The 26023-nt window shown below is 49.6% G+C and overlaps 1 protein-coding gene across 6 annotated transcripts in view; it reads left to right on the forward strand.

The window, feature by feature from the left end:
* LOC115117338 (ceramide transfer protein-like) overlaps positions 1 to 26023 on the forward strand; it is a 76197-nt gene that overhangs the window by 31126 nt on the left and 19048 nt on the right. For all 6 annotated transcript variants that reach the window (XM_065017415.1, XM_065017418.1, XM_065017419.1 and 3 more), the window contains 6 exons: positions 7563 to 7670; positions 9127 to 9262; positions 10614 to 10697; positions 10923 to 11173; positions 11435 to 11521; positions 11652 to 11744. In XM_065017415.1, coding sequence (XP_064873487.1) covers positions 7563 to 7670; positions 9127 to 9262; positions 10614 to 10697; positions 10923 to 11173; positions 11435 to 11521; positions 11652 to 11744 — 759 coding nt within the window. The remainder of the gene's footprint in view (positions 1 to 7562; positions 7671 to 9126; positions 9263 to 10613; positions 10698 to 10922; positions 11174 to 11434; positions 11522 to 11651; positions 11745 to 26023) is intronic.

Here is a 26023-nt window from a genome sequence, read left to right on the forward strand (position 1 = left end):
TATGGATGAGCAATGGCCGAACGGCATAGGCAAGGTGCAGTAGATGGTATAGAGTACAGTATATACATATAAGATGAGTAATGTAGGGTATGTAAACATTATATAAAGTGTCTTTGTTTAAAGTGACTAGTGATACATTTATTACATCCAATTTTTAATTATTAAAGTGGCTAGAGATTTGAGTCAGTATGTTGGCAGCACCCACTCAATGTTAGTGATGGCTGTTTAACAGTCTGATGGCCTTGAGATAGAAGCTGTTTATCAGTCTCTCGGTCCCGGCTTTGATGCACCTGTACTGACCTCGCCTTCTGGATGATAGCGGGGTGAACAGGCAGTTGTTGGCTCCGTTGAAGGAGAGCCCGCAGGTTTTGGTAGCGGGCCGTGTCGGTGGCACTGTATTGTCCTCAAAGTGAGCAAAGTTGTTTAGTTTGTCTGGGAGCAAGAAATCAGGGTCTGCGACGGAGCTGTTTTTCTTTTTGTAGTCCGTGATTGACTGTCGATCCTGCCACATACTTCTCGTGTCTGAGCCGTTGAGTTGCGACTCTAATTTGTCTCTATACTGATGCTTAGCTTGTTTGATTGGTTTGCGGTGGGAATAACTACACTGTTTGTATTCGGTTATGTTTCCGGTCTCATTGCCCTGATTAAAAGCAGTGGTTGGCGCTTTCAGTTTTGCGCAAATGCTGCCATCAATCCACGGTTTCTGGTTGTGGAAAATTGTAATATTCAACGTGGGTACAACATCACCGATGCACTTGCTAATAAACTCACTCACCGAATCAGCGTTTACATCAATGTTGTTGTTCGACGCTATACGGAACATATCCCAGTCCACGTGATCAAAGCAATCTTGAAGCGTGGAATCCAATTGGTCGGATTGAACAGCGTTGAACAGACCTGAGCACGGCTGTTTATTTTTTTGTTTTTGTCTATAGGCTGGGAGCAGCAAAATGGAGTCATGGTCAGAGGGCGAGGGAGGGCTTTGTATATGTCGCGAAGTTAGAGTAACAATGATCCAGGATTTTGCCGGCCCGGGTCGCGCATTCAATAGGCTGATAAAATGTATGGAGGATCTGGTTTAGGATCTGCTGTGATTGATACTGCATGTACACGCACAGTGTGTGGTGCAAAATGGCTTGATAGCAATGTCAGTGAACTAAATATGAAAGAAGTACAAAATATGATTGACACACCAAGCAACTGAGCTTTCAAATTTGGAGATGGGAGAATCGTCCATTCTACCAAGAGAGTCAAGATACCAGCAAAAATGTGTCAGACTAAGTGTTACATTGAAACAGAAGTGGTCCCTACAGATATCCCCTTACGATTAAGCAAAGCTTCCCTCGAGAAGGCAGGGGCTGTATTAGACATAAAAAAATGACAAGGCAGTGATATTTAAACAACCAGTGACCCTTGAACTTACTACCTCAGGCCACTATTGTATAAACATTTTAGACAAATGTGACTGGAAAACAGCCCTAGATTGGGCTTTGATGGCAAAATACTCAATGCACAATGTTCATGGCTACAGCTCATATCAACTGGTGTTGGGCAGAACCCTAATCTTCCCTCTGTACTGGTTGACAAGCCACCAGCACTAGAATGGACCAGTGTGATTGAATGGGTGGGACAGCACCTTTCAGCACTTTATGCAGCGAGAAAACCTTCACTGAAGCAGAGTGTTCAGAGAATTCGCAGGGCTCTACGTAAACAGCTTTGACCCACCCACCGATGAGAAGTACGAGACTGGTAACAAAGTGTAGTACAAACGAGTTGACTCTCAAGAGTGGAAAGGACTGGGAGAAGTCATTGGCCAAGATGATGTGGTGATATTTGTGAGGCACGGAGGCACCATTGTCAGGGTGCATCACTCAAGATTGCGGAAAGTAAATGATCAACAAGATGGAGGGGCTGTTGCTGAGAATCAACCTCTTAATTAAAATGACAAAAAAAGACAAATTAACAGACACAAACCTACCAAAGTGTCGCATCCAATGATATGGACACTGAAACACAGGAAAAACAAATGAGGAAAACATTCAATAAGAGCCACATGATAATCAATCAAATCAAATCAAATTGATTTATAAAGCCCTTCGTACATCAGCTGATATCTCAGTGCTGTACAGAAACCCAACTTAAAACCCAAAACAGCAAGCAATGCAGGTGTAGAAGCACAGTGGCTAGGAAAAACTCCCTAGAAAGGCCAAAACCTAGGAAAAACCTAGAGAGGAACCAGGCTATGAGGGGTGGCCGTCCTCTTCTGGCTGTGCCGGGTGGAGATTATAACAGAACATGGCCAAGATGTTCAAATGTTCATAGATGACCAGCAGTGTCAAATAATAATCACAGTGGTTGTCGAGGGTGCAGCAGGTCAGCACCTCAGGAGTAAATGTCAGTTGGCTTTTCATAGACAACATTGGAACAACAATCTGAAAACTGGACAAACTGTTAAATACATGGACAGAGAAAGTGGTATTCCACATACAGCAACAGTCGAGCAGGAAAAGCCAAAGGAAAACACCAGAACTGGTACAACTTGCAGTACTCTGAACCAGCTACACTTTCTGGTACAACAGGGTCAGCTGACCTGTCACTTGTAGATAATCTCAGAATTGAACCAATGGAAAATCAATAAAAACAGAATGACATTCAAAATGATGTACTTGAAACAAAGCACGTGTCATTTGACTCCGCTAAGCTAGATGAGCTCAGTAATTGGAGGAAAAATTGAGTGTTTGAGAAAGTCAGACATTGGACAAAAATGTGTCTCAACAAGGTGGGTGTGTACCCTTAAAGAATCCTTAACTGGAATAGTGCCAAAAGCACGTCTGGTGGCTAGAGGTTTTGAGGAGCTGGCTGCAGAAGAACTCCCAAAAGACTCACCGACATGCGCCTCAGAGTCACTCAGATTGCTGCTGACAGTGATCTGCCAGAAAAAATGGAAACTTCATTCCATAAATATCAAATCTGCATTTTTGCAGGGAACAGATGTCAAGGGACATTCATATCTGACCTCCGCCTGAAGCTGAGAACGAAGGAACACTGTGGAAACTAAAACAGTGTGTCTGGACTGGCAGATGCATCACTCTACTGGTACAACAAAGTCAAGGCAGCAATGCTGAGTACTGACAACTACTCATTAGTTGATGCTGTGAAATCAACCAAGTCTTTCACAGAGAAAAGACTTCGTCTTGGGATTAGCAGCATCAAGGAACTTATTCAAGCACAGAGAATCCAGCGGATTCTGTGGTCGACCACAAAGGAACGGCTTGCTGACTGTCTGACTAAAAAAGGAGCATCCGGTCTTGTGCTCCTAAAGGCTCTCAGTAACGGAAAGTTAATTATGTTGTTGATGTTTTATTTGTCTGTAAAGAAAAGTGAGAGTTTTAAGTATCCCTATATTTCTGTTGTTACGGGGCTTTCACTCTGTTATTAGTGCCCCTGCGTAGGGGTCTCGCTGTTGATGGACCTGGCCTGAGTGCAATGGCAACCATGTAGTGTGCTAATACGTTTTAGTAAATGTTGTTAAACTGGAACCTTGTCATTGTCATTTCGAGTTCACACACACACACACACACACACACACACAGAGTAATGTGTTGTACAGGACTCTGCATCGTTGATCCAGCTTCTAATCTTTTCCACAGATGCCCTGATCCTTCTGGAATTATGTCCTATTACTCATCAGAGAGAAGGAGAGAGAATGAATAGATCAAATGAAAGTAAGAAGTCCTTATCAAGTAGGTCACAGATTTGAAAGAGAGGGAGAGAGAAGGGCATGAGAGAGGAGGGAGGAGAGCGTTGTGGATAGATCAGCATAGAGAATAGAGAGCAGGAGAGGCAAGATAAGATATGAGGCAGTAGGAGTGTAGGAGTAGGAGGACCTAATTCCAGACAGAGCAGGGATTCCTCAGTGACTTTCTGAGCCAATCTCCTAGGGAGGGATTTGCTTATGCAGTGGTCATGGTGTGTGAGGTTGCAGGTGGTGTGAAGGTGAAAAAAAGGCACTCTGAACACAGCAGAACAAATAGTGGACCTATGAGCATGGGGGGGCTGATATTTTAGCCGATATTCAATATCATTAAATTTGAACATTTTGATTACAACATTTCCCAGAGACAGCCGTGTATGCATCCATTTTAAAATCAAACAATACATTTGACTAAATAACAACATAATGGTAATGATTTTATTTGAATGGTAAATCTCTTGATAAACTGGATACATTTTTGATGGCATAGGCCTACTCACAAGGTGAATGCATATTCAATAGGAGTGTGCATGCATTGAGTTATTGTTTTGGCTGATCAGTGGAGTTTGTCATCTATAGCACCATAATCTGTTGACCTTCCATTTGGGACTTAAATAAGTCTACTGATCAACAACGTTTGCATAGAAGCATCACTCCAGCATGTCACACCCGTATGGAAGGACATCATATAGGCACTGCTGTTTACTTTTTTAGCTGTCAGGACTCATCTCTAAACAACTCAGCTTCTAGGATGAAATTTGTAACAACTCAATTGACTAGTTCAGCTATCTGTCAAGAAATGGGCAGGTTGTAACTTGATCCTACTGCTACGATTGGATAGAGCAAGGCTGTAAATCTGCTCCCTTTCACTTCTCTTCACATCTCTCTCCATCGCTCATATCACGTCCTGCTGTTTACTGCTACTAGGATAACTAGCTCAATGGCAATGACATTTGCTAACAAGCCATACATTTCCAGATTAGAGCGTGGTTCAGTTTTGCTTGCCTCGAAGCGAGCATAGAAGGCATTTAGCTTGGTCTGGTAGGCTCGTGTCACTGGGAAGCTCGCAGCTGGCTTTCCCTTTGTAATCCACGATAGTTTGCAAGGCCTGCCACATTGGACGAGTGTCTAAACCAGTGTAGTAGGATTTGAGCTTTAGTCCTGTGTTGATGATTTGCCTGTTTGATGGTTCGTCGGAGCATCCGGATTAAGTGTTTCCGCTCCTTGAAAGCGGCAGCTTTAGCTCAGTGCGGATGTTGCACAATAAAACACAAAATTGCAGAATTGATCATGAACCCGTATAATGGCCGCTATCTAATCCAGCTCCATTCTATCCTCCATTTCTCCCCTCTCCCTGTTTGTCTGTGTAGAATGATAACAAACACACCACTGCTTTGATCCTGTGGGTTGATTTTTGTCTTTTATCAACCAACCAGATAAGAAACTGCTTTATATTCAATAGCAGCTCTGTGATTGGTGGATAGTGGCCGTATTGAACAATCATGGTCAGAACGAGAGCAGCAGATTGGCTGAGGGCGACAGTAGTGATGAAAGCCCCGGTGGAGGCAGGGAAAGGGTTACTCCCGGCCATTGAAAGATAGTAACATCTGGCTGGTGGATGCAGGGCCAGGCAGCAGCCATGTGAATAGGCTGCCCTCTGGTTGTGAGGAATAGAAGCACATGTTTTCATCTTAATTGAAAATACCTAACTATGCTACATGCTCTCTTCCACATTAACCCTTAACTCCTGTAATACTAGGCCCCACCGAGTATCTGTCATATTTTCTGAGTGCTATTTCACACAGGGTGAATCACCATGTCAAATAATGTCATCTCCAGAGAGAGCTTCCCTCTTTTCCCACCAGTCTCTCCCTCCCAATCTCTCTCCCTTTTCCTCCCTCCTTTTCTCTCTTCCTCCTTCCCCTCTATTTTAAGTTTATGGGTAATGTAAGTCAGAGAGCTGTAAAGGGAGAGGCCAGAGTGCTTCCATCCATCCTCACTTTTTTACAGGAAGTCATCCTGTGACAGCGCTCTGTGGTTGTCATGATCCCTGTTGCCATGGTCACACTACATTGCTGCCATAGAAATGGAAATAATAGAAGGTGCTTGGAAGTGATAACTCTGGAAATTTGACTGGTAAACTCATGGGTACACTAGCAATAGCTGCCTGGTATAGTCCCTGACTTCAAATGAATTACTCTCTGTTTATGAGATACAGAGTAAGACAAGTTGTTTTGCATCATATCTAATTGCTTTTTTGTTTTCATGGCAGGCTGAAGGAGAGTACGGCAGCGTTACAGATGCAGCTCTATGTCATGGTCAGAAACTCTTCCTTTCCAGAACCTGACCATTATAGTCTTTTCATACAAGTTGAATCGGGACTTCACTTCCCAGTCACTCCATATTTGCTCATGTGCATTTTAAGTTGTGGCATTCAAGAAACTGGTGTAGGGGGTTGGGTGAGAAAAAGCATATTTCCTATTTTTGCTGATTTGGAAGGGCTAAGTAGGAGTAGACATCTACAGCAGTGATCCTGAGATAGGAGCAGTAGGTTTTCAGCCACGTACTCTCCTTCCCCAACAAAGCTCAGCCCGACCCAAAGTTGGTGAGGTTGGGCTCAAGATTGGGAACCATGATGGAAAACTTGCTCAGTTGTGATAAGATAGGGGGACCACAGCACCTAGACCGCATTCTGACATTGTGTGTTACTAGGTTACCACATTTGGCTCACAGCAAAAACGTGACCCTTTTCAAAAACTATTTTCTTCTCGGCTTGTTTTTGTCAATTACAAAGCTACATTTAAGAAAATAACTGTCTAAAGATGACTTTTCAACATTGCCTGCTCCCTAGCGTTCTCACTACTTAGAAAAACATAATATTGTAGAGCTTCCCTCATGCCACTTTTCATGACTGTGCTAGCAGCCACTTGATTGACTGCTAGCTAGCAACCAATCGGATCATTAAGCTAGCCAAGACCAACAACACAAACAAACAGACTAGACTATACAGCTACAAGTAGTGAGTAGAGTTACAAACAGACTATACAGCTACAAGTAGTGAGTAGAGTTACAAGCAGACTATACAGCTACAAGTAGTGAGTAGTGTTACAAGCAGACTATACAGCTACAAGTAGTGAGTGAGTAGTGTTACAAACAGACTATACAGCTACAAGTAGTGAGTAGAGTTACAAACAGACTATACTAAACAAGTTAAATGTCTTGCCAGAGAAGTTGTCACTGACCGGATGTGACAATTCCGGTCGTGATAAAAGCCTATGCAATGTATTTGTGTAATGTTAGTTGAGTTGAATCAACGAATCACAGCACAGGTTGAAGGCTACACTTCCTGCTTTTACTTCCTGGCCTGGGTACACTGAAAATGACTGCCAGTCCATGCATTATGCCATCATTGACTTGAAAGGAGACGCTCTTCCCTTTCATTCTATTTCTATGGTTACTGCACTTTCAGGGTCATAGAAATAACTCTGTGACAGAGAGAAAATAAGTAGGGATGGAGAGTATTTGCATTAACCTCATACTCTGTCCTAGTGTGACTAGTAGAGGTGAAGGTGCTTGTTGATCAGTAGGTTTACTAGTTGAGGTTTAGTAACTGAATATACTGACTGTGTGATAGCAAGTTGATCTGTTGCATTTGGTGGTAGATATATTGACGTGATGTGGTGATTGTATGTCACCCCTTAATAGACTTGATATTTTGCTGATGTGTTGTTGTGTAAAGTTAATGACATCTGTTTTCGATATATACTTTCATATCTGTTAATGTCTTTCTCTCGCGCCATGTGTCTAGGCTGAGTCTGGGTATGGTTCAGAGTCCAGTCTGAGAAGACATGGCTCTATGGTGTCTCTCACGTCTGCTACCAGCGGCTACTCCACCACATCCACCTCCTCCTTCAAGGTGAGTCTTGACTTAACACACACACAGAAGGCTCTACTTTCAGCTGACATTAAGCCAGTGCAATTATCAAACGCCCGCTCGTTTTTCTGACCTGATAAAGCTGGTGCTTTTCTGTTGTGCCAGGATTGGTTATTTACCTGTCTTACTGTATATGAGCTCGCTTGCGTTGAGGTGGGAGTGGGGGCAATATCTGAGGTGTGTCCTTAGAAATGTGCGCCAAAGTGCCAATTTCAGGCAGCGCTGGTGGGGATATTTAAGACGATCCAAAAGCTGGTCTTTGCGTTAACGAGGCATGGATTTTCACAGTCTGTTCAGCTGTGAAGCACCGTGCCCAAATACACATGGAAAAAGAGATGTGCTTTTTGTGCCTGTAAACCTTGTGTATATAGAAACATAAAAAAGTGATGCTTTTCCCCATTTCGTTTCATTTGATTAAAAATAAAGCATAACCTCCCCTCTCCTCAATGAAGGCCAGTTATTTATTGATTTGTCCCTTCCAATGCATTCGCCAAGTAGTCAAGACTATTATGAAGAGTTTGGCTCGTAAGAACGCCTTGAAATAAATCTTAATCACCAAAGCTTTATTAGAATATCACGCTTGGGAGTATCCCCTTTTTATTTATGTAGGCTATTATACTTTATTTTCGCCAGCCCCCGTTATTATTTTGGATGTGTGTAAACCCCTCCATGTAGGCAATATGCCCATCAGGGGACGAGAGATGATGTGATTTGGTGACATTTAGAAAATGTTTTCTGTTTTGTTTGATTAAAAAACAAGCTCTTACAGGCTACCCTTACCCTACTAAAATAAAATCTGGTTCAACCGCAATGAGTCTGGTGTCTTATCCTGGCCGTGCATTAGCCAAGGAGCATGTCCATGAAAGGTTTCTAAATGGTCTACTCCTGAGGCTTTTCCATTACTCACAATTCACACAGGCCTACCTGCAGTGCAGAGGCTACTCCATTCGACCTGTGTCCATTTCCCAAGATCGCCTCTTGTTCAGTTACTCATTGACGCCAATTACAACGTTGTCTAGTGTCAACACAACACTATATTGAGCAAACACTGGATTCTTTTTGACTGTTTGTTGCTATTACTCATTGCTAGCCTATGTTATTTAATAAACTGTATCAATCCACAATGGACTAGGAAGAGAATATTCTGTGCCCTCATCCGAATTGGAGTTGATGACATCGCAAAGACAATAAATAACCAGTCAATACAGAACTTAAGACGAAACGTGTATTAAGCCATGAAACGTGTCGATTGGTCAATGAGTGGCCAAGCCCTCGTCACAACTATACATCAAAACCTGTCCCTTTCACGCTACGGCCAGCTATTGGGCTCATAATTCAAAAATATTTCTGACACAGCCCCAGACCTACCATTGCGTTAAGTTCGTTAAAATAGAGCCCAGGGTGTTTGCTGACCATGCGTTCTCATTTGGTTCTGAAGGGCCACAGCCTGAGGGAGAAGCTGGCAGAGATGGAGACGTTCAGAGACATCCTGTGCAGACAGGTCGACACGTTGCAGAAATACTTTGACGGCTGTGCCGATGCCGTCTCCAAGGACGAGCTGCAGAGAGACACAAGTAAGACCATCAATGGATCAATCAATCAGATGCATTTGTCAATCAAGTCTTCAGTGCTAAGTAGACAGCCACCCAGGTCTAGTATTAGGAGGTCTAGTGGGAAGAAAAATCACATGCAGTTGATCTGTGAGACCAAAACCAATGGGTTCCTACTTATTGCCACAAACTGTTGGACACAAAATATTACCTAACTCAAAGAACAATGGAATACCACAAAAATAAGAAATGCCAAACGTGTGGATCACGAAAATATTTGGCTTTGGGGAAACATTTGCAGGATCTTTAGAGGAATGTGTTCTGTCAGCCCCCTTATTGAGATGCAGGTTTTCCAGTCTCTTTTCTCTCTCGCTCTGTTTCTCTCCCCCGCTCTCTCCCTCCCGCTCTCTCCTTCTCTCGTTCCCCTTCTCTCCCTCCCACTTTCTCTGCCTTCCTCTACCCCCCCCCCCTCTCTCCCTCCCGCTCTCTCCTTCTCTCGCTCCCCTTCTCTCCCTCCTGCTCTCTCCTTCTCTCGCTCCCCTTCTCTCCCTCCCACTTTCTCTGCCTTCCTCTACCCCCTCTCTCCCTCCCGCTCTCTCCTTCTCTCGCTCCCCTTCTCTCCCTCCCGCTCTCTCCTTCTCTCGCTCCCCTTCTCTCCCTTCCGCTCTCTCCTTCTCTCGCTCCCCTTCTCTCCCTCCCACTTTCTCTGCCTTCCTCTACCCCCTCTCTCCCTCCCGCTCTCTCCTTCTCTCGCTCCCCTTCTCTCCCTCCCGCTCTCTCCTTCTCTCGCTCCCCTTCTCTCCCTCCCGCTCTCTCCTTCTCTCGCTCCCCTTCTCATCCCTCCCACTTTCTCTGCCTTCCTCTACCCGCTCTCTCCAACTCTCGCTCCCCTTCTCTCCCTCCCACTTTCTCCGCCTTCCTCTAACCCCCCACCCTCTCTCTCTCCCCTCTCTCTTTCTCTTGCTCTCTCTCCCTCTTTCCATCCATCGCTCTATCTTTGGGCTGCCTGAACATTTGCTCGTGGTAGAGTTTGTGCATTGTCACCGTGCCAAGCGACAGCTGTCAATGACCACAGACAATCAAACAGTTCCTTTGTCACCCATCAAGTCCCTCCCTCTATCCCCCCTCTCATCTCTCTCGCTTCCTCCGTCCATCCCTCGCTCCTGCAGAAGAGGCCAGGGCATTGTTGTGGCATTGAGTACAGTAGAGTTCAGTCTGTTTGCCTGCCATGCTCTATGGCTGGGTGCATGCACAAGCAACTCTTGGCACTACCCTACTCTGGCTCTGTTAGTGGCTCTGCAGGGACTTTGTAGAAACTAGTGTACTGTATGACCATGGCTGACTTCTCTTTCGCTGTTGCTCCTCCTCTCTCAAGTTGTGGATGATGATGAGGATGATTTCCCCAACACTCGGTCAGATGGAGAGTTCATCCACAACAACAACGGCAGCAAGGAGAAGTGTAAGTAAAGCAGAATATCCTCTAAAGAAAAGTTACAACGTTTCCACTTAGTTCAAACTTTGATCATTTTTATTTTTTAGCATTCTGTCTGAAAAAGCAAGTGTAGTTCTTGTTCTCTTATGTAATGGACAGATTTGGGACTGGAGAAACATTTTAAACAGGCTCATTCTGTCTTAAATCAATGTTTCAAACATCCATTTTAACAAATATTCCTCTCCTGCTCAGTATTCCAGTCTCTGAGCCCTAAGGACATCAATGGGATAGATTTTAAGGGCGAAGCCATCACGTTCAAGGCCACCACAGCTGGGATCCTGGCCACCCTGTCCCACTGCATGGACCTGATGGTGAAGAGAGAGGACAGCTGGCAGAAGAGACTGGACAAGGAGCTGGAAAAGAGGAGGAGGATAGAGGAGGGCTACAAGTCTGCTCTCTCTGAGCTCAAGAAGAAGTCTCACTTCAGAGGCCCTGATTACGAGGTGAGAAGACTGTTTTCTGTATGGTTTGTCAGTTCTATGATTGTTTTGAGGCAGGTGAAAATACATCTGTCTGTCTCATCCTCTGGTAATCAATTCCATGTTGCTCTCTTCTCTTAATCCTTATTTTCCTCCTCTCTCTGTCTCTCTCTCTGTCTCTCTCTCTGTCTCTCTCTCTGTCTCTCGGGCTCTGTCTCTCTCTATCCTCTCTCTGTCTCTGTCTGTCTCTCTCTCTGTCTCCATCTCCTCTCTCGCTCTCTCCAGGAGGGTCCTAACAGCCTGATCAATGAGGATGAGTTTTTTGATGCAGTTGAAGCAGCTCTTGACAGACAAGACAAGATAGAGGAACAGGTACCAGAACAAGGGCAAAACCCCTCGGCCTCAATTGGTATAGAATACATCTCATTCTATAATAATAATGATACATCTTCGTATTACATTGAGTACATATGTTTGATCCTGGCCCCGTGTGTGTGTCTAGTCTCACACTGAGAAGTGGAGGATACAGAGGTCCAGTCCAGTTCCCCCAGGAGATGTCTACTCCACCATGGGATCACACAGATTTGCCAACAAGGTTATTCACTTCTTTTAGTCCTGAGCACCTTACTTTACCTATCACCATCATTCTCTCCCTTTCATTCGTCCTCTCCCCCTTTTTCGTTGCCTCTCTTTCTCTCTACTCTAATTATCGTATGTGTGTCTGTCTGTTTGTTTGTTTGTGTGTGTGTGTCTGTGTTTGTTTGTTTGTCGGTGTGTGTGTCTGTCGGTGTGTGTATCTGTCTGTCTGTCGGTGTGTGTGTGTCTGTCTGTCGGTGTGTGTGTGTCTGTCTGTCGGTGTGTGTGTGTGTGTGTCTGTCTGTGTGTGTGTGTGTGTGTCGGTGTGTGTGTCTGTCGGTGTGTGTATCTGTCTGTCTGTCGGTGTGTGTGTGTCTGTCTGTCGGTGTGTGTGTGTCTGTCTGTCGGTGGTGTGTGTGTGTGTGTGTGTGTGTGTGTGTGTGTGTGTCTGTCTGTCGGTGTGTGTGTGTGTGTGTCTGTCTGTCGGTGTGAGTGTGTGTGTCTGTCTGTCGGTGTGAGTGTGTGTGTCTGTCTGTCGGTGTGAGTGTGTGTGTGTGTGTGTCTGTCTGTCTGTCGGTGTGTGTGTGTGTGTGTGTCTGTCTGTCGGTGTGTGTGTGTCTCTGTGTCTGTCGGTGTGTGTGTGTCTCTGTCTGTCTGTCTGTCGGTGAGTGTGTGTCTGTCTTGTCTGTCGGTGTGTGTGTGTCTGTCGGTGTGTGTGTGTGTGTGTCTGTCGGTGTGTGTGTGTGTGTGTGTGTGTGTCTGTCGGTGTGTGTGTGTGTGTGTGTCTGTCGGTGTGTGTGTGTCTGTCTGTCGGTGTGTGTGTGTGTGTGTCTGTCTGTCGGTGTGTGTGTGTGTCTGTCGGTGTGTGTCTGTCGGTGTGTGTGTGTGTGTGTGTGTGTCTCTGTCTGTCTGTCGGTGAGTGTGTGTGTGTCTTGTCTGTCGGTGTGTGTGTGTCTGTCTTGTCTGTCGGTGTGTGTGTGTCTGTCTTGTCTGTCGGTGTGTCTGTCTTGTCTGTCGGTGTGTGTGTGTGTCTGTCGGTGTGTGTGTGTGTGTGTCTGTCGGTGTGTGTGTGTGTGTGTCTGTCGGTGTGTGTGTGTGTGTGTCTGTCGGTGTGTGTGTGTCTGTCGGTGTGTGTGTCTGTCTGTCGGTGTGTGTGTCTGTCTGTCGGTGTGTGTGTCTGTCTGTCGGTGTGTGTCTGTCGGTGTGTCTGTCTGTCGGTGTGTGTGTGTCTGTCTGTCGGTGTGTGTGTCTGTCGGTGTGTGTGTGTGTGTCTGTCGGTCTGTCTGTGTCTGTTGGTGTGTCGGTGTGTGTGTGTGTGTCTGTCGGTGTGTGTGTGTGTCTGTCGGTGTGTGTGTGTGTGTCTGTCGGTGTGTGTGTGTGTCTGTCGGTGTGTGTGTGTGTGTCTGTCGGTCTGTCTGTCTGTCGGTGTCTGTGTCTGTCGGTGTGTCTGTCTGTCGGTGTGTGTGTCGGTGTGTCTGTCGGTGTGTGTGTGTCTGTCGGTGTGTGTGTATCTGTCGGTGTGTGTGTGTCTGTCGGTGTGTGTGTCTGTCTGTCTGTCGGTGTGTGTGTGTGTCTGTCTGTCGGTGTGTGTGTCTGTCTGTCTGTCGGTGTGTGTGTCTGTCTGTCTGTCGGTGTGTGTGTCTGTCTGTCTGTCGGTGTGTGTCTGTCTGTCGGTGTGTGTGTGTGTGTGTGTGTGTGTCTGTCTGTCGGTGTGTGTGTGTGTGTCTGTCTGTCGGTGTGAGTGTGTCTGTCTGTCGGTGTGTGTGTGTCTGTCTGTCGGTGTGTGTGTGTCTATCTGTCGGTGTGTGTGTGTCTGTCTGTCGGTGTGAGTGTGTGTGTCTGTCTGTCGGTGTGAGTGTGTGTGTCTGTCTGTCGGTGTGTGTGTGTGTGTGTCTGTCTGTCTGTCGGTGTGTGTGTGTGTCTCTGTCTGTCTGTCGGTGTGTGTGTGTCTCTGTGTCTGTCGGTGAGTGTGTGTCTGTCTTGTCTGTCGGTGTGTGTGTGTCTGTCTTGTCTGTCGGTGTGTCTGTCTTGTCTGTCGGTGTGTGTGTGTGTCTGTCGGTGTGTGTGTGTGTGTGTCTGTGTGTGTGTGTGTGTGTCTGTCGGTGTGTGTGTGTCTGTCGGTGTGTGTGTGTGTGTGTCTGTCTGTCGTGTGTGTGTGTGTGTGTGTGTCTGTCGGTGTGTGTGTGTCTGTCGGTGTGTGTGTGTCTGTCTGTCTGTCGGGTGTGTGTGTGTGTGTGTCTGTCTGTCGGTGTGTGTCTGTCGGTGTGTGTGTGTCTGTCTGTCGGTCTGTCTGTGTCTGTTGGTGTGTCGGTGTGTGTGTGTGTGTCTGTCGGTGTGTGTGTGTGTGTCTGTCGGTGTGTGTGTGTGTGTGTGTGTCTGTCGGTGTGTGTGTGTGTGTGTGTGTGTGTCTGTCGGTGTGTGTGTGTGTGTCTGTCGGTCTGTCTGTGTCTGTCGGTGTCTGTGTCTGTCGGTGTGTCTGTCTGTCGGTGTGTGTGTCGGTGTGTCTGTCGGTGTGTGTGTGTCTGTCGGTGTGTGTGTGTCTGTCGGTGTGTGTGTGTGTGTGTGTCTGTCGGTGTGTGTGTCTGTCTGTCTGTCGGTGTGTGTGTCTGTCTGTCTGTCGGTGTGTGTGTGTCTCTGTGTCTGTCGGTGTGTGTGTGTCTCTGTCTGTCTGTCGGTGAGTGTGTGTCTGTCTTGTCTGTCGGTGTGTGTGTGTCTGTCTTGTCTGTCGGTGTGTGTGTGTCTGTCTTGTCTGTCGGTGTGTCTGTCTTGTCTGTCGGTGTGTGTGTGTGTGTGTGTGTGTGTGTGTGTGTGTGTGTGTGTGTCTGTCGGTGTGTGTGTGTGTGTCTGTCGGTGTGTGTGTGTGTGTGTGTCTGTCGGTGTGTGTGTGTCTGTCGGTGTGTGTGTCTGTCTGTCTGTCGGTGTGTGTGTGTGTGTCTGTCTGTCGGTGTGTGTGTCTGTCTGTCGGTGTGTGTCTGTCGGTGTGTGTCTGTCGGTGTGTGTGTGTCTGTCTGTCGGTGTGTGTCTGTCGGTGTGTGTGTGTGTGTCTGTCGGTCTGTCTGTGTCTGTCGGTGTGTGTGTGTGTGTGTCTGTCGGTGTGTGTGTGTGTGTGTCTGTCGGTGTGTGTGTGTGTGTGTGTCTGTCGGTGTGTGTGTGTGTGTCTGTCGGTCTGTCTGTGTCTGTCGGTGTCTGTGTCTGTCGGTGTGTCTGTCTGTCGGTGTGTCTGTCGGTCGGTGTGTGTGTGTCTGTCGGTGTGTGTGTGTCTGTCGGTGTGTGTGTGTCTGTCGGTGTGTGTGTGTGTGTGTGTGTGTCTGTCGGTGTGTGTGTCTGTCTGTCTGTCGGTGTGTGTGTCTGTCTGTCTGTCGGTGTGTGTGTCTGTCGGTGTGTGTGTGTGTGTGTGTGTCTGTCTGTCGGTGTGTGTGTGTGTGTCTGTCTGTCGGTGTGAGTGTGTCTGTCTGTCGGTGTGTGTGTGTGTGTCTGTCTGTCTGTCGGTGTGTGTGTGTGTGTCTGTCTGTCTGTCGGTGTGTGTGTGTGTCTCTGTCTGTCTGTCGGTGTGTGTGTGTCTCTGTGTCTGTCGGTGTGTGTGTGTCTCTGTCTGTCTGTCGGTGAGTGTGTGTCTGTCTTGTCTGTCGGTGTGTGTGTGTCTGTCGGTGTGTGTGTGTCTGTCGGTGTGTGTGTGTGTGTGTGTCTGTCGGTGTGTGTCTGTCGGTGTGTGTGTCTGTCGGTGTGTGTGTCTGTCGGTGTGTGTGTCTGTCGGTGTGTGTGTCTGTCTGTCTGTCGGTGTGTGTGTCTGTCTGTCTGTCGGTGTGTGTGTGTGTCTCTGTCTGTCTGTCGGTGTGTGTGTGTCTCTGTGTCTGTCGGTGTGTGTGTGTCTCTGTCTGTCTGTCGGTGAGTGTGTGTCTGTCTTGTCTGTCGGTGTGTGTGTGTCTGTCGGTGTGTGTGTGTGTGTGTCTGTCGGTGTGTGTGTGTGTGTGTGTCTGTCGGTGTGTGTCTGTCGGTGTGTGTGTCTGTCGGTGTGTGTGTCTGTCGGTGTGTGTGTCTGTCTGTCTGTCGGTGTGTGTGTCTGTCTGTCTGTCGGTGTGTGTGTCTGTCTGTCTGTCGGTGTGTGTGTCTGTCTGTCTGTCGGTGTGTGTGTCTGTCTGTCGGTGTGTGTGTCTGTCTGTCGGTGTGTGTGTCTGTCTGTCGGTGTGTGTGTCTGTCTGTCGGTGTGTGTGTCTGTCTGTCGGTGTGTGTCTGTCTGTCGGTGTGTGTGTGTCTGTCTGTCGGTCTGTGTCTGTCTGTCGGTCTGTGTCTGTCGGTGTGGGTCTGTGTCTGTCGGTGTGTGTCTGTGTCTGTCGGTGTGTGTCTGTGTCTGTCGGTGTGTGTGTGTGTCTCTGTCTGTCTGTCGGTGTGTGTGTGTCTCTGTGTCTGTCGGTGTGTGTGTGTCTCTGTCTGTCTGTCGGTGAGTGTGTGTCTGTCTTGTCTGTCGGTGTGTGTGTGTCTGTCGGTGTGTGTGTGTGTGTGTCTGTCGGTGTGTGTGTGTGTGTGTGTCTGTCGGTGTGTGTGTGTGTGTGTGTGTGTGTGTGTGTGTGTCTGTCGGTGTGTGTGTGTCTGTCTGTCGGTGTGTGTGTGTCTGTCTGTCGGTGTGTGTGTGTGTCTGTCTGTCGGTGTGTGTGTGTGTGTCTGTCTGTCGTGTGTGTGTGTGTGTGTCTGTCTGTCGGTGTGTGTCGGTGTGTGTGTCTGTCTGTCGGTGTCTGTCTGTCGGTGTGTGTCTGTCGGTGTGTGTGTGTCTGTCGGTCTGTCTGTGTCGGTGTGTGTGTGTGTGTGTCTGTCGGTGTGTGTGTGTGTGTGTCTGTCGGTGTGTGTGTGTCTGTGTGTCTGTCGGTGTGTGTGTGTGTGTGTGTCTGTCGGGTCTGTCTGTGTTTGTCGGTGTGTCTGTCTGTCGGTGTGTGTGTCGGTCTGTCTGTCGGTGTGTGTGTGTCTGTCGGTGTGTGTGTGTCTGTCGGTGTGTGTGTGTCTGTCGGTGTGTGTGTCTGTCGGTGTGTGTGTCTGTCGGTGTGTGTGTCTGTCGGTGTGTGTGTCTGTCGGTGTGTGTGTCTGTCGGTGTGTGTGTCTGTCGGTGTGTGTGTCTGTCTGTCTGTCGGTGTGTGTGTCTGTCTGTCTGTCGGTGTGTGTGTCTGTCTGTCTGTCGGTGTGTGTGTCTGTCTGTCGGTGTGTGTGTCTGTCTGTCGGTGTGTGTGTCTGTCTGTCGGTGTGTGTGTCTGTCTGTCGGTGTGTGTGTCGGTCTGTCTGTCGGTGTGTGTGTGTCTGTCGGTGTGTGTGTGTCTGTCGGTGTGTGTGTGTCTGTCGGTGTGTGTGTCTGTCGGTGTGTGTGTCTGTCGGTGTGTGTGTCTGTCGGTGTGTGTGTCTGTCGGTGTGTGTGTCTGTCGGTGTGTGTGTCTGTCTGTCTGTCGGTGTGTGTGTCTGTCTGTCTGTCGGTGTGTGTGTCTGTCTGTCGGTGTGTGTGTCTGTCTGTCGGTGTGTGTGTGTCTGTCGGTGTGTGTGTGTGTGTGTGTCTGTCGGTGTGTGTGTCTGTCTGTCTGTCGGTGTGTGTGTCTGTCTGTCTGTCGGTGTGTGTGTGTCTCTGTGTCTGTCGGTGTGTGTGTGTCTCTGTCTGTCTGTCGGTGAGTGTGTGTCTGTCTTGTCTGTCGGTGTGTGTGTGTCTGTCTTGTCTGTCGGTGTGTGTGTGTCTGTCTTGTCTGTCGGTGTGTCTGTCTTGTCTGTCGGTGTGTGTGTGTGTGTGTGTGTGTGTGTGTGTGTGTGTGTCTGTCGGTGTGTGTGTGTGTGTCTGTCGGTGTGTGTGTGTGTGTGTGTCTGTCGGTGTGTGTGTGTCTGTCGGTGTGTGTGTCTGTCTGTCTGTCGGTGTGTGTGTGTGTGTCTGTCTGTCGGTGTGTGTGTCTGTCTGTCGGTGTGTGTCTGTCGGTGTGTGTCTGTCGGTGTGTGTGTGTCTGTCTGTCGGTGTGTGTCTGTCGGTGTGTGTGTGTGTGTGTCTGTCGGTCTGTCTGTGTCTGTTGGTGTGTCGGTGTGTGTGTGTGTGTCTGTCGGTGTGTGTGTGTGTGTGTCTGTCGGTGTGTGTGTGTGTGTGTCTGTCGGTGTGTGTGTGTGTGTGTCTGTCGGTGTGTGTGTGTGTGTCTGTCGGTCTGTCTGTGTCTGTCGGTGTCTGTGTCTGTCGGTGTGTCTGTCTGTCGGTGTGTCTGTCGGTCGGTGTGTGTGTGTCTGTCGGTGTGTGTGTGTCTGTCGGTGTGTGTGTGTCTGTCGGTGTGTGTGTGTGTGTGTGTGTGTCTGTCGGTGTGTGTGTCTGTCTGTCTGTCGGTGTGTGTGTCTGTCTGTCTGTCGGTGTGTGTGTCTGTCGGTGTGTGTGTGTGTGTGTGTGTGTGTCTGTCTGTCGGTGTGTGTGTGTGTGTCTGTCTGTCGGTGTGAGTGTGTCTGTCTGTCGGTGTGTGTGTGTGTGTCTGTCTGTCTGTCGGTGTGTGTGTGTGTGTCTGTCTGTCTGTCGGGTGTGTGTGTGTGTCTCTGTCTGTCTGTCGGTGTGTGTGTGTCTCTGTGTCTGTCGGTGTGTGTGTGTCTCTGTCTGTCTGTCGGTGAGTGTGTGTCTGTCTTGTCTGTCGGTGTGTGTGTGTCTGTCGGTGTGTGTGTGTGTGTGTCTGTCGGTGTGTGTGTGTGTGTGTGTCTGTCGGTGTGTGTGTGTGTGTGTGTCTGTCGGTGTGTGTGTCTGTCGGTGTGTGTGTCTGTCGGTGTGTGTGTCTGTCGGTGTGTGTGTCTGTCTGTCTGTCGGTGTGTGTGTCTGTCTGTCTGTCGGTGTGTGTGTGTGTCTCTGTCTGTCTGTCGGTGTGTGTGTGTCTCTGTGTCTGTCGGTGTGTGTGTGTCTCTGTCTGTCTGTCGGTGAGTGTGTGTCTGTCTTGTCTGTCGGGTGTGTGTGTGTCTGTCGGTGTGTGTGTGTGTGTGTCTGTCGGTGTGTGTGTGTGTGTGTGTCTGTCGGTGTGTGTCTGTCGGTGTGTGTGTCTGTCGGTGTGTGTGTCTGTCGGTGTGTGTGTCTGTCTGTCTGTCGGTGTGTGTGTCTGTCTGTCTGTCGGTGTGTGTGTCTGTCTGTCGGTGTGTGTGTCTGTCTGTCTGTCGGTGTGTGTGTCTGTCTGTCTGTCGGTGTGTGTGTCTGTCTGTCGGTGTGTGTGTCTGTCTGTCGGTGTGTGTGTCTGTCTGTCGGTGTGTGTGTGTCTGTCTGTCGGTGTGTGTGTGTCTGTCTGTCGGTCTGTGTCTGTCTGTCGGTCTGTGTCTGTCGGTGTGGGTCTGTGTCTGTCGGTGTGTGTCTGTGTCTGTCGGTGTGTGTCTGTGTCTGTCGGTGTGTGTGTGTGTCTCTGTCTGTCTGTCGGTGTGTGTGTGTCTCTGTGTCTGTCGGTGTGTGTATGTCTCTGTCTGTCTGTCGGTGAGTGTGTGTCTGTCTTGTCTGTCGGTGTGTGTGTGTCTGTCGGTGTGTGTGTGTGTGTGTCTGTCGGTGTGTGTGTGTGTGTGTGTCTGTCGGTGTGTGTGTGTGTGTGTGTGTGTGTGTGTGTGTCTGTCGGTGTGTGTGTGTCTGTCTGTTGGTGTGTGTGTGTCTGTCTGTCGGTGTGTGTGTGTGTCTGTCTGTCGGTGTGTGTGTGTGTGTCTGTCTGTCGGTGTGTGTGTGTGTGTCTGTCTGTCGGTGTGTGTCGGTGTGTGTGTCTGTCTGTCGGTGTCTGTCTGTCGGTGTGTGTCTGTCGGTGTGTGTGTGTCTGTCGGTCTGTCTGTGTCGTGTGTGTGTGTGTGTGTGTCTGTCGGTGTGTGTGTGTGTGTGTCTGTCGGGTGTGTGTGTGTCTGTGTGTCTGTCGGGGTGTGTGTGTGTGTGTGTGTCTGTCGGGTCTGTCTGTGTTTGTCGGTGTGTCTGTCTGTCGGTGTGTGTGTCGGTCTGTCTGTCGGTGTGTGTGTGTCTGTCGGTGTGTGTGTGTCTGTCGGTGTGTGTGTGTCTGTCGGTGTGTGTGTCTGTCGGTGTGTGTGTCTGTCGGTGTGTGTGTCTGTCGGTGTGTGTGTCTGTCGGTGTGTGTGTCTGTCTGTCTGTCGGTGTGTGTGTCTGTCTGTCTGTCGGGTGTGTGTGTCTGTCTGTCGGTGTGTGTGTCTGTCTGTCGGTGTGTGTGTCTGTCTGTCGGTGTGTGTGTCTGTCTGTCGGTCTGTGTCTGTCTGTCGGTCTGTGTCTGTCTGTCGGTCTGTGTCTGTCGGTGTGGGTCTGTGTCTGTCGGTGTGGGTCTGTGTCTGTCGGTGTGGGTCTGTGTCTGTCGGTGTGTGTCTGTGTCTGTCGGTGTGTGTCTGTGTCTGTCGGTGTGTGTGTCTGTGTCTGTCGGTGTGTGTGTCTGTGTCTGTCGGTGTGTGTGTCTGTGTCTGTCGGTGTGTGTGTCTGTGTCTGTCGGTGTGTGTGTCTGTGTCTGTCGGTGTGTGTGTGTGTCTGTCGGTGTGTGTGTGTGTCTGTCGTGTGTGTGTGTGTGTGGGTATGTGGGTGTATGTGTGTCTGTCTTTCTGTCTGTGTGTGTCCGTGTCTTTCTGTGTGCGTCCGTGTCTGTCGGTGTGTGTGTCTCGTGTGTGTGTCTCGTGTGTGTGTCTCGTGTGTGTGTCTCGTGTGTTTGTGTGTGTGTGTGTGGGTCTCGTGTGTGTGTCTCGTGTGTGTGTCTCGTGTGTTTGTGTGTGTGTGTGTGTGGGTCTCGTGTGTGTGTGTGTGTGGGTCTCGTGTGTGTGTGTGTGTGTGTGTGGGTCTCGTGTGTGTCTCGTGTGTGTGTGTGTCTCGTGTGTGTGTGAGTGTCTCGTGTGTGTGTGTGTCTCGTGTGTGTGTGTGTGTGTGTCTCGTGTGTGTGTGTGTCTCGTGTGTGTGTGTCTCGTGTGTGTGTCTCTCGTGTGTGTGTGTCTCGTGTGTGTGTGTCTCGTGTGTGTGTGTGTGTGTGTGTCTCGTGTGGGTCGTGTGTGTGTGTGTGTCTGTGTGTGTGTGTGTCTCGTGTGTGTCTCGTGTGTGTGTGTCTCGTGTGTGTGTGTGTCTCGTGTGTGTGTGTGTCTCGTGTGTGTGTGTGTCTCGTGTGTGTGTGTGTCGTGTGTGTGTGTCTCGTGTGTCTCGTGTGTGTGTGTGTCTCGTGTGTGTGTCCGTGTGTGTGTCTCGTGTGTGTGTCTCGTGTGTGTGTGTGTCTCGTGTGTGTGTGTCCGTGTGTGTGTGTGTGTGTGTCTCGTGTGTGTGTGTGTGTGTCTCGTGTGTGTGTGTGTCTCGTGTGTGTGTGTGTGTCTCGTGTGTGTGGGTCTCGTGTGTGTGTGTGTCTCGTGTGTGTCTCGTGTGTGTCTCGTGTGTGTGTGTGTGTGTCGTGTGTGTGTGTGTGTGTGTGTGTGTGTGTGTGTGTGTGTGTGTGTCTCGTGTGTGTGTGTGTGTCTCGTGTGTGTGTGTCTCGTGTGTGTGTGTGTGTCGTGTGTGTGTCTCGTGTGTGTGTGTGTGTGTGTGGGTCTCGTGTGTGTGTGTGTGTCTCGTGTGTGTCTCGTGTGTGTCTCGTGTGTGTGTCCGTGTGTGTGTGTGTCTCGTGTGTGTGTGTGTGTGTGTCTCGTGTGTGTGTGTGTGTGTGTGTGTGTCTCGTGTGTGTGTGTGTATGTGTGTGTCTCGTGTGTGTGTGTGTGTGTCTCGTGTGTGTGTGTGTCTCGTGTGTGTGTCTCGTGTGTTTGTGTGTGTGTGTGTGTGTGGGTCTCGTGTGTGTGTGTGTCTCGTGTGTGTCTCGTGTGTGTGTGTGTGTCTCGTGTGTGTGTGTGTGTGTCTCGTGTGTGTGTGTGTGTGTGTGTGTCTCGTGTGTGTGTGTGTCTCGTGTGTGTGTGTGTGTGTCTCTCGTGTGTGTGTGTGTCTCTCGTGTGTGTGTGTGTGTGTGTGTGTGTGTCTGTCGGTGTGTGTGTGTGTGTGTCTGTCGGTGTGTGTGTGTGTGTGTGTCTGTCGGTGTGTGTGTGTGTGTCTGTCGGTCTGTCTGTGTCTGTCGGTGTGTGTGTGTGTGGGTATGTGGGTGTATGTGTGTCTGTCTTTCTGTCTGTGTGTGTCCGTGTCTTTCTGTGTGCGTCCGTGTCTGTCGGTGTGTGTGTCTCGTGTGTGTGTCTCGTGTGTGTGTCTCGTGTGTGTGTCTCGTGTGTTTGTGTGTGTGTGTGTGGGTCTCGTGTGTGTGTCTCGTGTGTGTGTCTCGTGTGTTTGTGTGTGTGTGTGTGGGTCTCGTGTGTGTGTGTGTGTGGGTCTCGTGTGTGTGTGTGTGTGTGTGGGTCTCGTGTGTGTCTCGTGTGTGTGTGTGTCTCGTGTGTGTGTGAGTGTCTCGTGTGTGTGTGTGTCTCGTGTGTGTGTGTGTGTGTGTCTCGTGTGTGTGTGTGTCTCGTGTGTGTGTGTCTCGTGTGTGTGTCTCTCGTGTGTGTGTGTCTCGTGTGTGTGTGTCTCGTGTGTGTGTGTGTGTGTGTGTGTGTCTCGTGTGGGTCGTGTGTGTGTGTGTGTCTCGTGTGTGTGTGTGTCTCGTGTGTGTCTCGTGTGTGTGTGTCTCGTGTGTGTGTGTGTCTCGTGTGTGTGTGTGTCTCGTGTGTGTGTGTGTCTCGTGTGTGTGTGTGTCTCGTGTGTGTGTGTCTCGTGTGTCTCGTGTGTGTGTGTGTCTCGTGTGTGTGTCTCGTGTGTGTGTCTCGTGTGTGTGTCTCGTGTGTGTGTGTGTCTCGTGTGTGTGTGTCTCGTGTGTGTGTGTGTGTGTCTCGTGTGTGTGTGTGTGTGTCTCGTGTGTGTGTGTGTCTCGTGTGTGTGTGTGTGTCTCGTGTGTGTGGGTCTCGTGTGTGTGTGTGTCTCGTGTGTGTCTCGTGTGTGTCTCGTGTGTGTGTGTGTGTCTCGTGTGTGTGTGTGTGTGTGTGTGTGTGTGTGTGTGTGTGTGTGTGTGTGTGTGTGTGTCTCGTGTGTGTGTGTCTCGTGTGTGTGTGTGTGTCGTGTGTGTGTCTCGTGTGTGTGTGTGTGTGTGTGGGTCTCGTGTGTGTGTGTGTGTCTCGTGTGTGTCTCGTGTGTGTCTCGTGTGTGTGTCTCGTGTGTGTGTGTGTCTCGTGTGTGTGTGTGTGTGTGTCTCGTGTGTGTGTGTGTGTGTGTGTGTGTCTCGTGTGTGTGTGTGTATGTGTGTGTCTCGTGTGTGTGTGTGTGTGTCTCGTGTGTGTGTGTGTCTCGTGTGTGTGTCTCGTGTGTTTGTGTGTGTGTGTGTGTGTGGGTCTCGTGTGTGTGTGTGTCTCGTGTGTGTCTCGTGTGTGTGTGTGTGTCTCGTGTGTGTGTGTGTGTCTCGTGTGTGTGTGTGTGTGTGTGTGTCTCGTGTGTGTGTGTGTCTCGTGTGTGTGTGTGTGTGTCTCTCGTGTGTGTGTGTGTCTCTCGTGTGTGTGTGTGTGTGTGTGTGTGTGTCTGTCGGTGTGTGTGTGTGTGTGTCTGTCGGTGTGTGTGTGTGTGTGTGTCTGTCGGTGTGTCTGTGTCTGTCTGTGTCTGTCGGTCTGTCTGTGTCTGTCGGTGTCTGTGTCTGTCGGTGTGTCTGTCTGTCGGTGTGTCTGTCGGTCGGTGTGTGTGTGTCTGTCGGTGTGTGTGTGTCTGTCGGTGTGTGTGTGTCTGTCGGTGTGTGTGTGTCTGTGTGTGTGTGTGTGTGTGTGTGTGTGTGTGTGTGTCTGTCGGTGTGTGTGTCTGTCTGTCTGTCGGTGTGTGTGTCTGTCTGTCTGTCGGTGTGTGTGTCTGTCTGTCTGTCGGTGTGTGTGTCTGTGTGTCTGTCGGTGTGTGTGTGTGTGTGTCTGTCTGTCTGTCGGTGTGTGTCTGTCTGTCGGTGTGTGTGTGTGTGTCTGTCTGTCGGTGTGAGTGTGTCTGTCTGTCGGTGTGTGTGTGTGTGTCTGTCTGTCTGTCGGTGTGTGTGTGTGTGTCTGTCTGTCTGTCGGTGTGTGTGTGTGTCTCTGTCTGTCTGTCGGTGTGTGTGTGTCTCTGTGTCTGTCGGTGTGTGTGTGTCTCTGTCTGTCTGTCGGTGAGTGTGTGTCTGTCTTGTCTGTCGGTGTGTGTGTGTCTGTCGGTGTGTGTGTGTGTGTGTCTGTCGGTGTGTGTGTGTGTGTGTCTGTCGTGTGTGTGTGTGTGTGTGTGTGTCTGTCGGTGTGTGTGTGTGTGTGTGTGTCTGTCGGTGTGTGTGTCTGTCTGTGTGTCTGTCGGGTGTGTGTCTGTCTGTCTGTCGGTGTGTGTCTGTCTGTCTGTCGGTGTGTGTGTCTGTCTGTCTGTCGGTGTGTGTGTCTGTCTGTCGGTGTGTGTGTCTGTCTGTCTGTCGGTGAGTGTGTGTCTGTCTTGTCTGTCGGTGTGTGTGTGTCTGTCGGTGTGTGTGTGTGTGTGTCTGTCGGTGTGTGTGTGTGTGTGTGTCTGTCGGTGTGTGTGTGTGTCGGTGTGTGTGTGTGTGTCTGTCTGTCGGTGTGTGTGTGTGTGTCTGTCTGTCGGTGTGTGTGTCTGTCTGTCGGTGTCTGTCTGTCGGTGTGTGTCTGTCGGTGTGTGTGTGTCTGTCGGTCTGTCTGTGTCGGTGTGTGTGTGTGTCTGTCGGTGTGTGTGTGTGTGTCTGTCGGTGTGTGTGTGTCTGTGTGTCTGTCGGTGTGTGTGTGTGTGTGTGTCTGTCGGTCTGTCTGTGTCTGTCGGTGTGTCTGTCTGTCGGTGTGTGTGTCGGTCTGTCTGTCGGTGTGTGTGTGTCTGTCGGTGTGTGTGTGTCTGTCGGTGTGTGTGTCTGTCGGTGTGTGTGTCTGTCGGTGTGTGTGTCTGTCGGTGTGTGTGTGTGTCTGTCGGTGTGTGTGTGTGTCTGTCGGTGTGTGTGTGTGTCTGTCTGTCGGTGTGTGTGTCTGTCTGTCTGTCGGTGTGTGTGTCTGTCTGTCGGTGTGTGTGTCTGTCTGTCGGTGTGTGTGTCTGTCTGTCGGTGTGTGTCTGTCTGTCGGTGTGTGTCTGTCTGTCGGTCTGTGTCTGTCTGTCGGTCTGTGTCTGTCGGTGTGGGTCTGTGTCTGTCGGTGTGGGTCTGTGTCTGTCGGTGTGGGTCTGTGTCTGTCGGTGTGTGTCTGTGTCTGTCGGTGTGTGTCTGTGTCTGTCGGTGTGTGTCTGTGTCTGTCGGTGTGTGTCTGTGTCTGTCGGTGTGTGTGTCTGTGTCTGTCGGTGTGTGTGTCTGTGTCTGTCGGTGTGTGTGTCTGTGTCTGTCGGTGTGTGTGTGTGGCTGTCGGTGTGTGTGTGTGTCTGTCGGTGTGTGTGTGTGTCTGTCGGTGTGTGTGTGTGTGGGTGTGTGGGTGTATGTGTGTCTGTCTTTCTGTCTGTGTGTGTCCGTGTCTTTCTGTGTGCGTCCGTGTCTGTCGGTGTGTGTGTCTCGTGTGTGTGTCTCGTGTGTGTGTCTCGTGTGTGTGTCTCGTGTGTTTGTGTGTGTGTGTGTGGGTCTCGTGTGTGTGTCTCGTGTGTGTGTCTCGTGTGTGTGTGGGTCTCGTGTGTGTGTGTGTGTGGGTCTCGTGTGTGTGTGTGTGTGGGTCTCGTGTGTGTGTGTGTGTGTGGGTCTCGTGTGTGTCTCGTGTGTGTGTGTGTGTGTGTCTCGTGTCTCGTGTGTGTGTGTGTCTCGTGTGTGTGTGTGTGTGTGTGTCTCGTGTGTGTGTGTGTGTCTCGTGTGTGTGTGTGTCTCGTGTGTGTGTGTGTCTCGTGTGTGTGTGTCTCGTGTGTGTGTCTCTGTGTGTGTGTGTCTCGTGTGTGTGTGTCTCGTGTGTGTGTGTGTGTGTGTGTCTCGTGTGGGTCGTGTGTGTGTGTCTCGTGTGTGTGTGTGTCTCGTGTGTGTGTGTGTCTCGTGTGTGTGTGTGTCTCGTGTGTGTGTGTCTCGTGTGTCTCGTGTGTCTCGTGTGTGTGTGTGTCTCGTGTGTGTCTCGTGTGTGTGTCTCGTGTGTGTGTGTGTCTCGTGTATGTGTGTGTGTGTCTCGTGTATGTGTGTGTGTCTCGTGTATGTATGTCTCGTGTGTGTGTGTGTGTCTCGTGTGTGTGTGTGTGTCTCGTGTGTGTGGGTCTCGTGTGTGTGTGTGTGTCTCGTGTGTGTCTCGTGTGTGTGTGTGTGTGTGTGTGTGTGTGTGTGTGTGTGTGTGTGTGTGTGTGTGTGTCTCGTGTGTGTGTGTGTGTGTCTCGTGTGTGTGTGTGTGTGTCTCGTGTGTGTGTGTGTGTCTCGTGTGTGTGTGTGTGTCTCGTGTGTGTGTGTCTCGTGTGTGTGTGTGTCTCGTGTGTGTGTGTGTGTGGGTCGTGTGTGTGTGTGTCTC

Source organism: Oncorhynchus nerka, linkage group LG4, assembly GCF_034236695.1.
Source record: "Oncorhynchus nerka isolate Pitt River linkage group LG4, Oner_Uvic_2.0, whole genome shotgun sequence".
Classification (NCBI taxonomy): Eukaryota; Metazoa; Chordata; class Actinopteri; order Salmoniformes; family Salmonidae; genus Oncorhynchus; species Oncorhynchus nerka.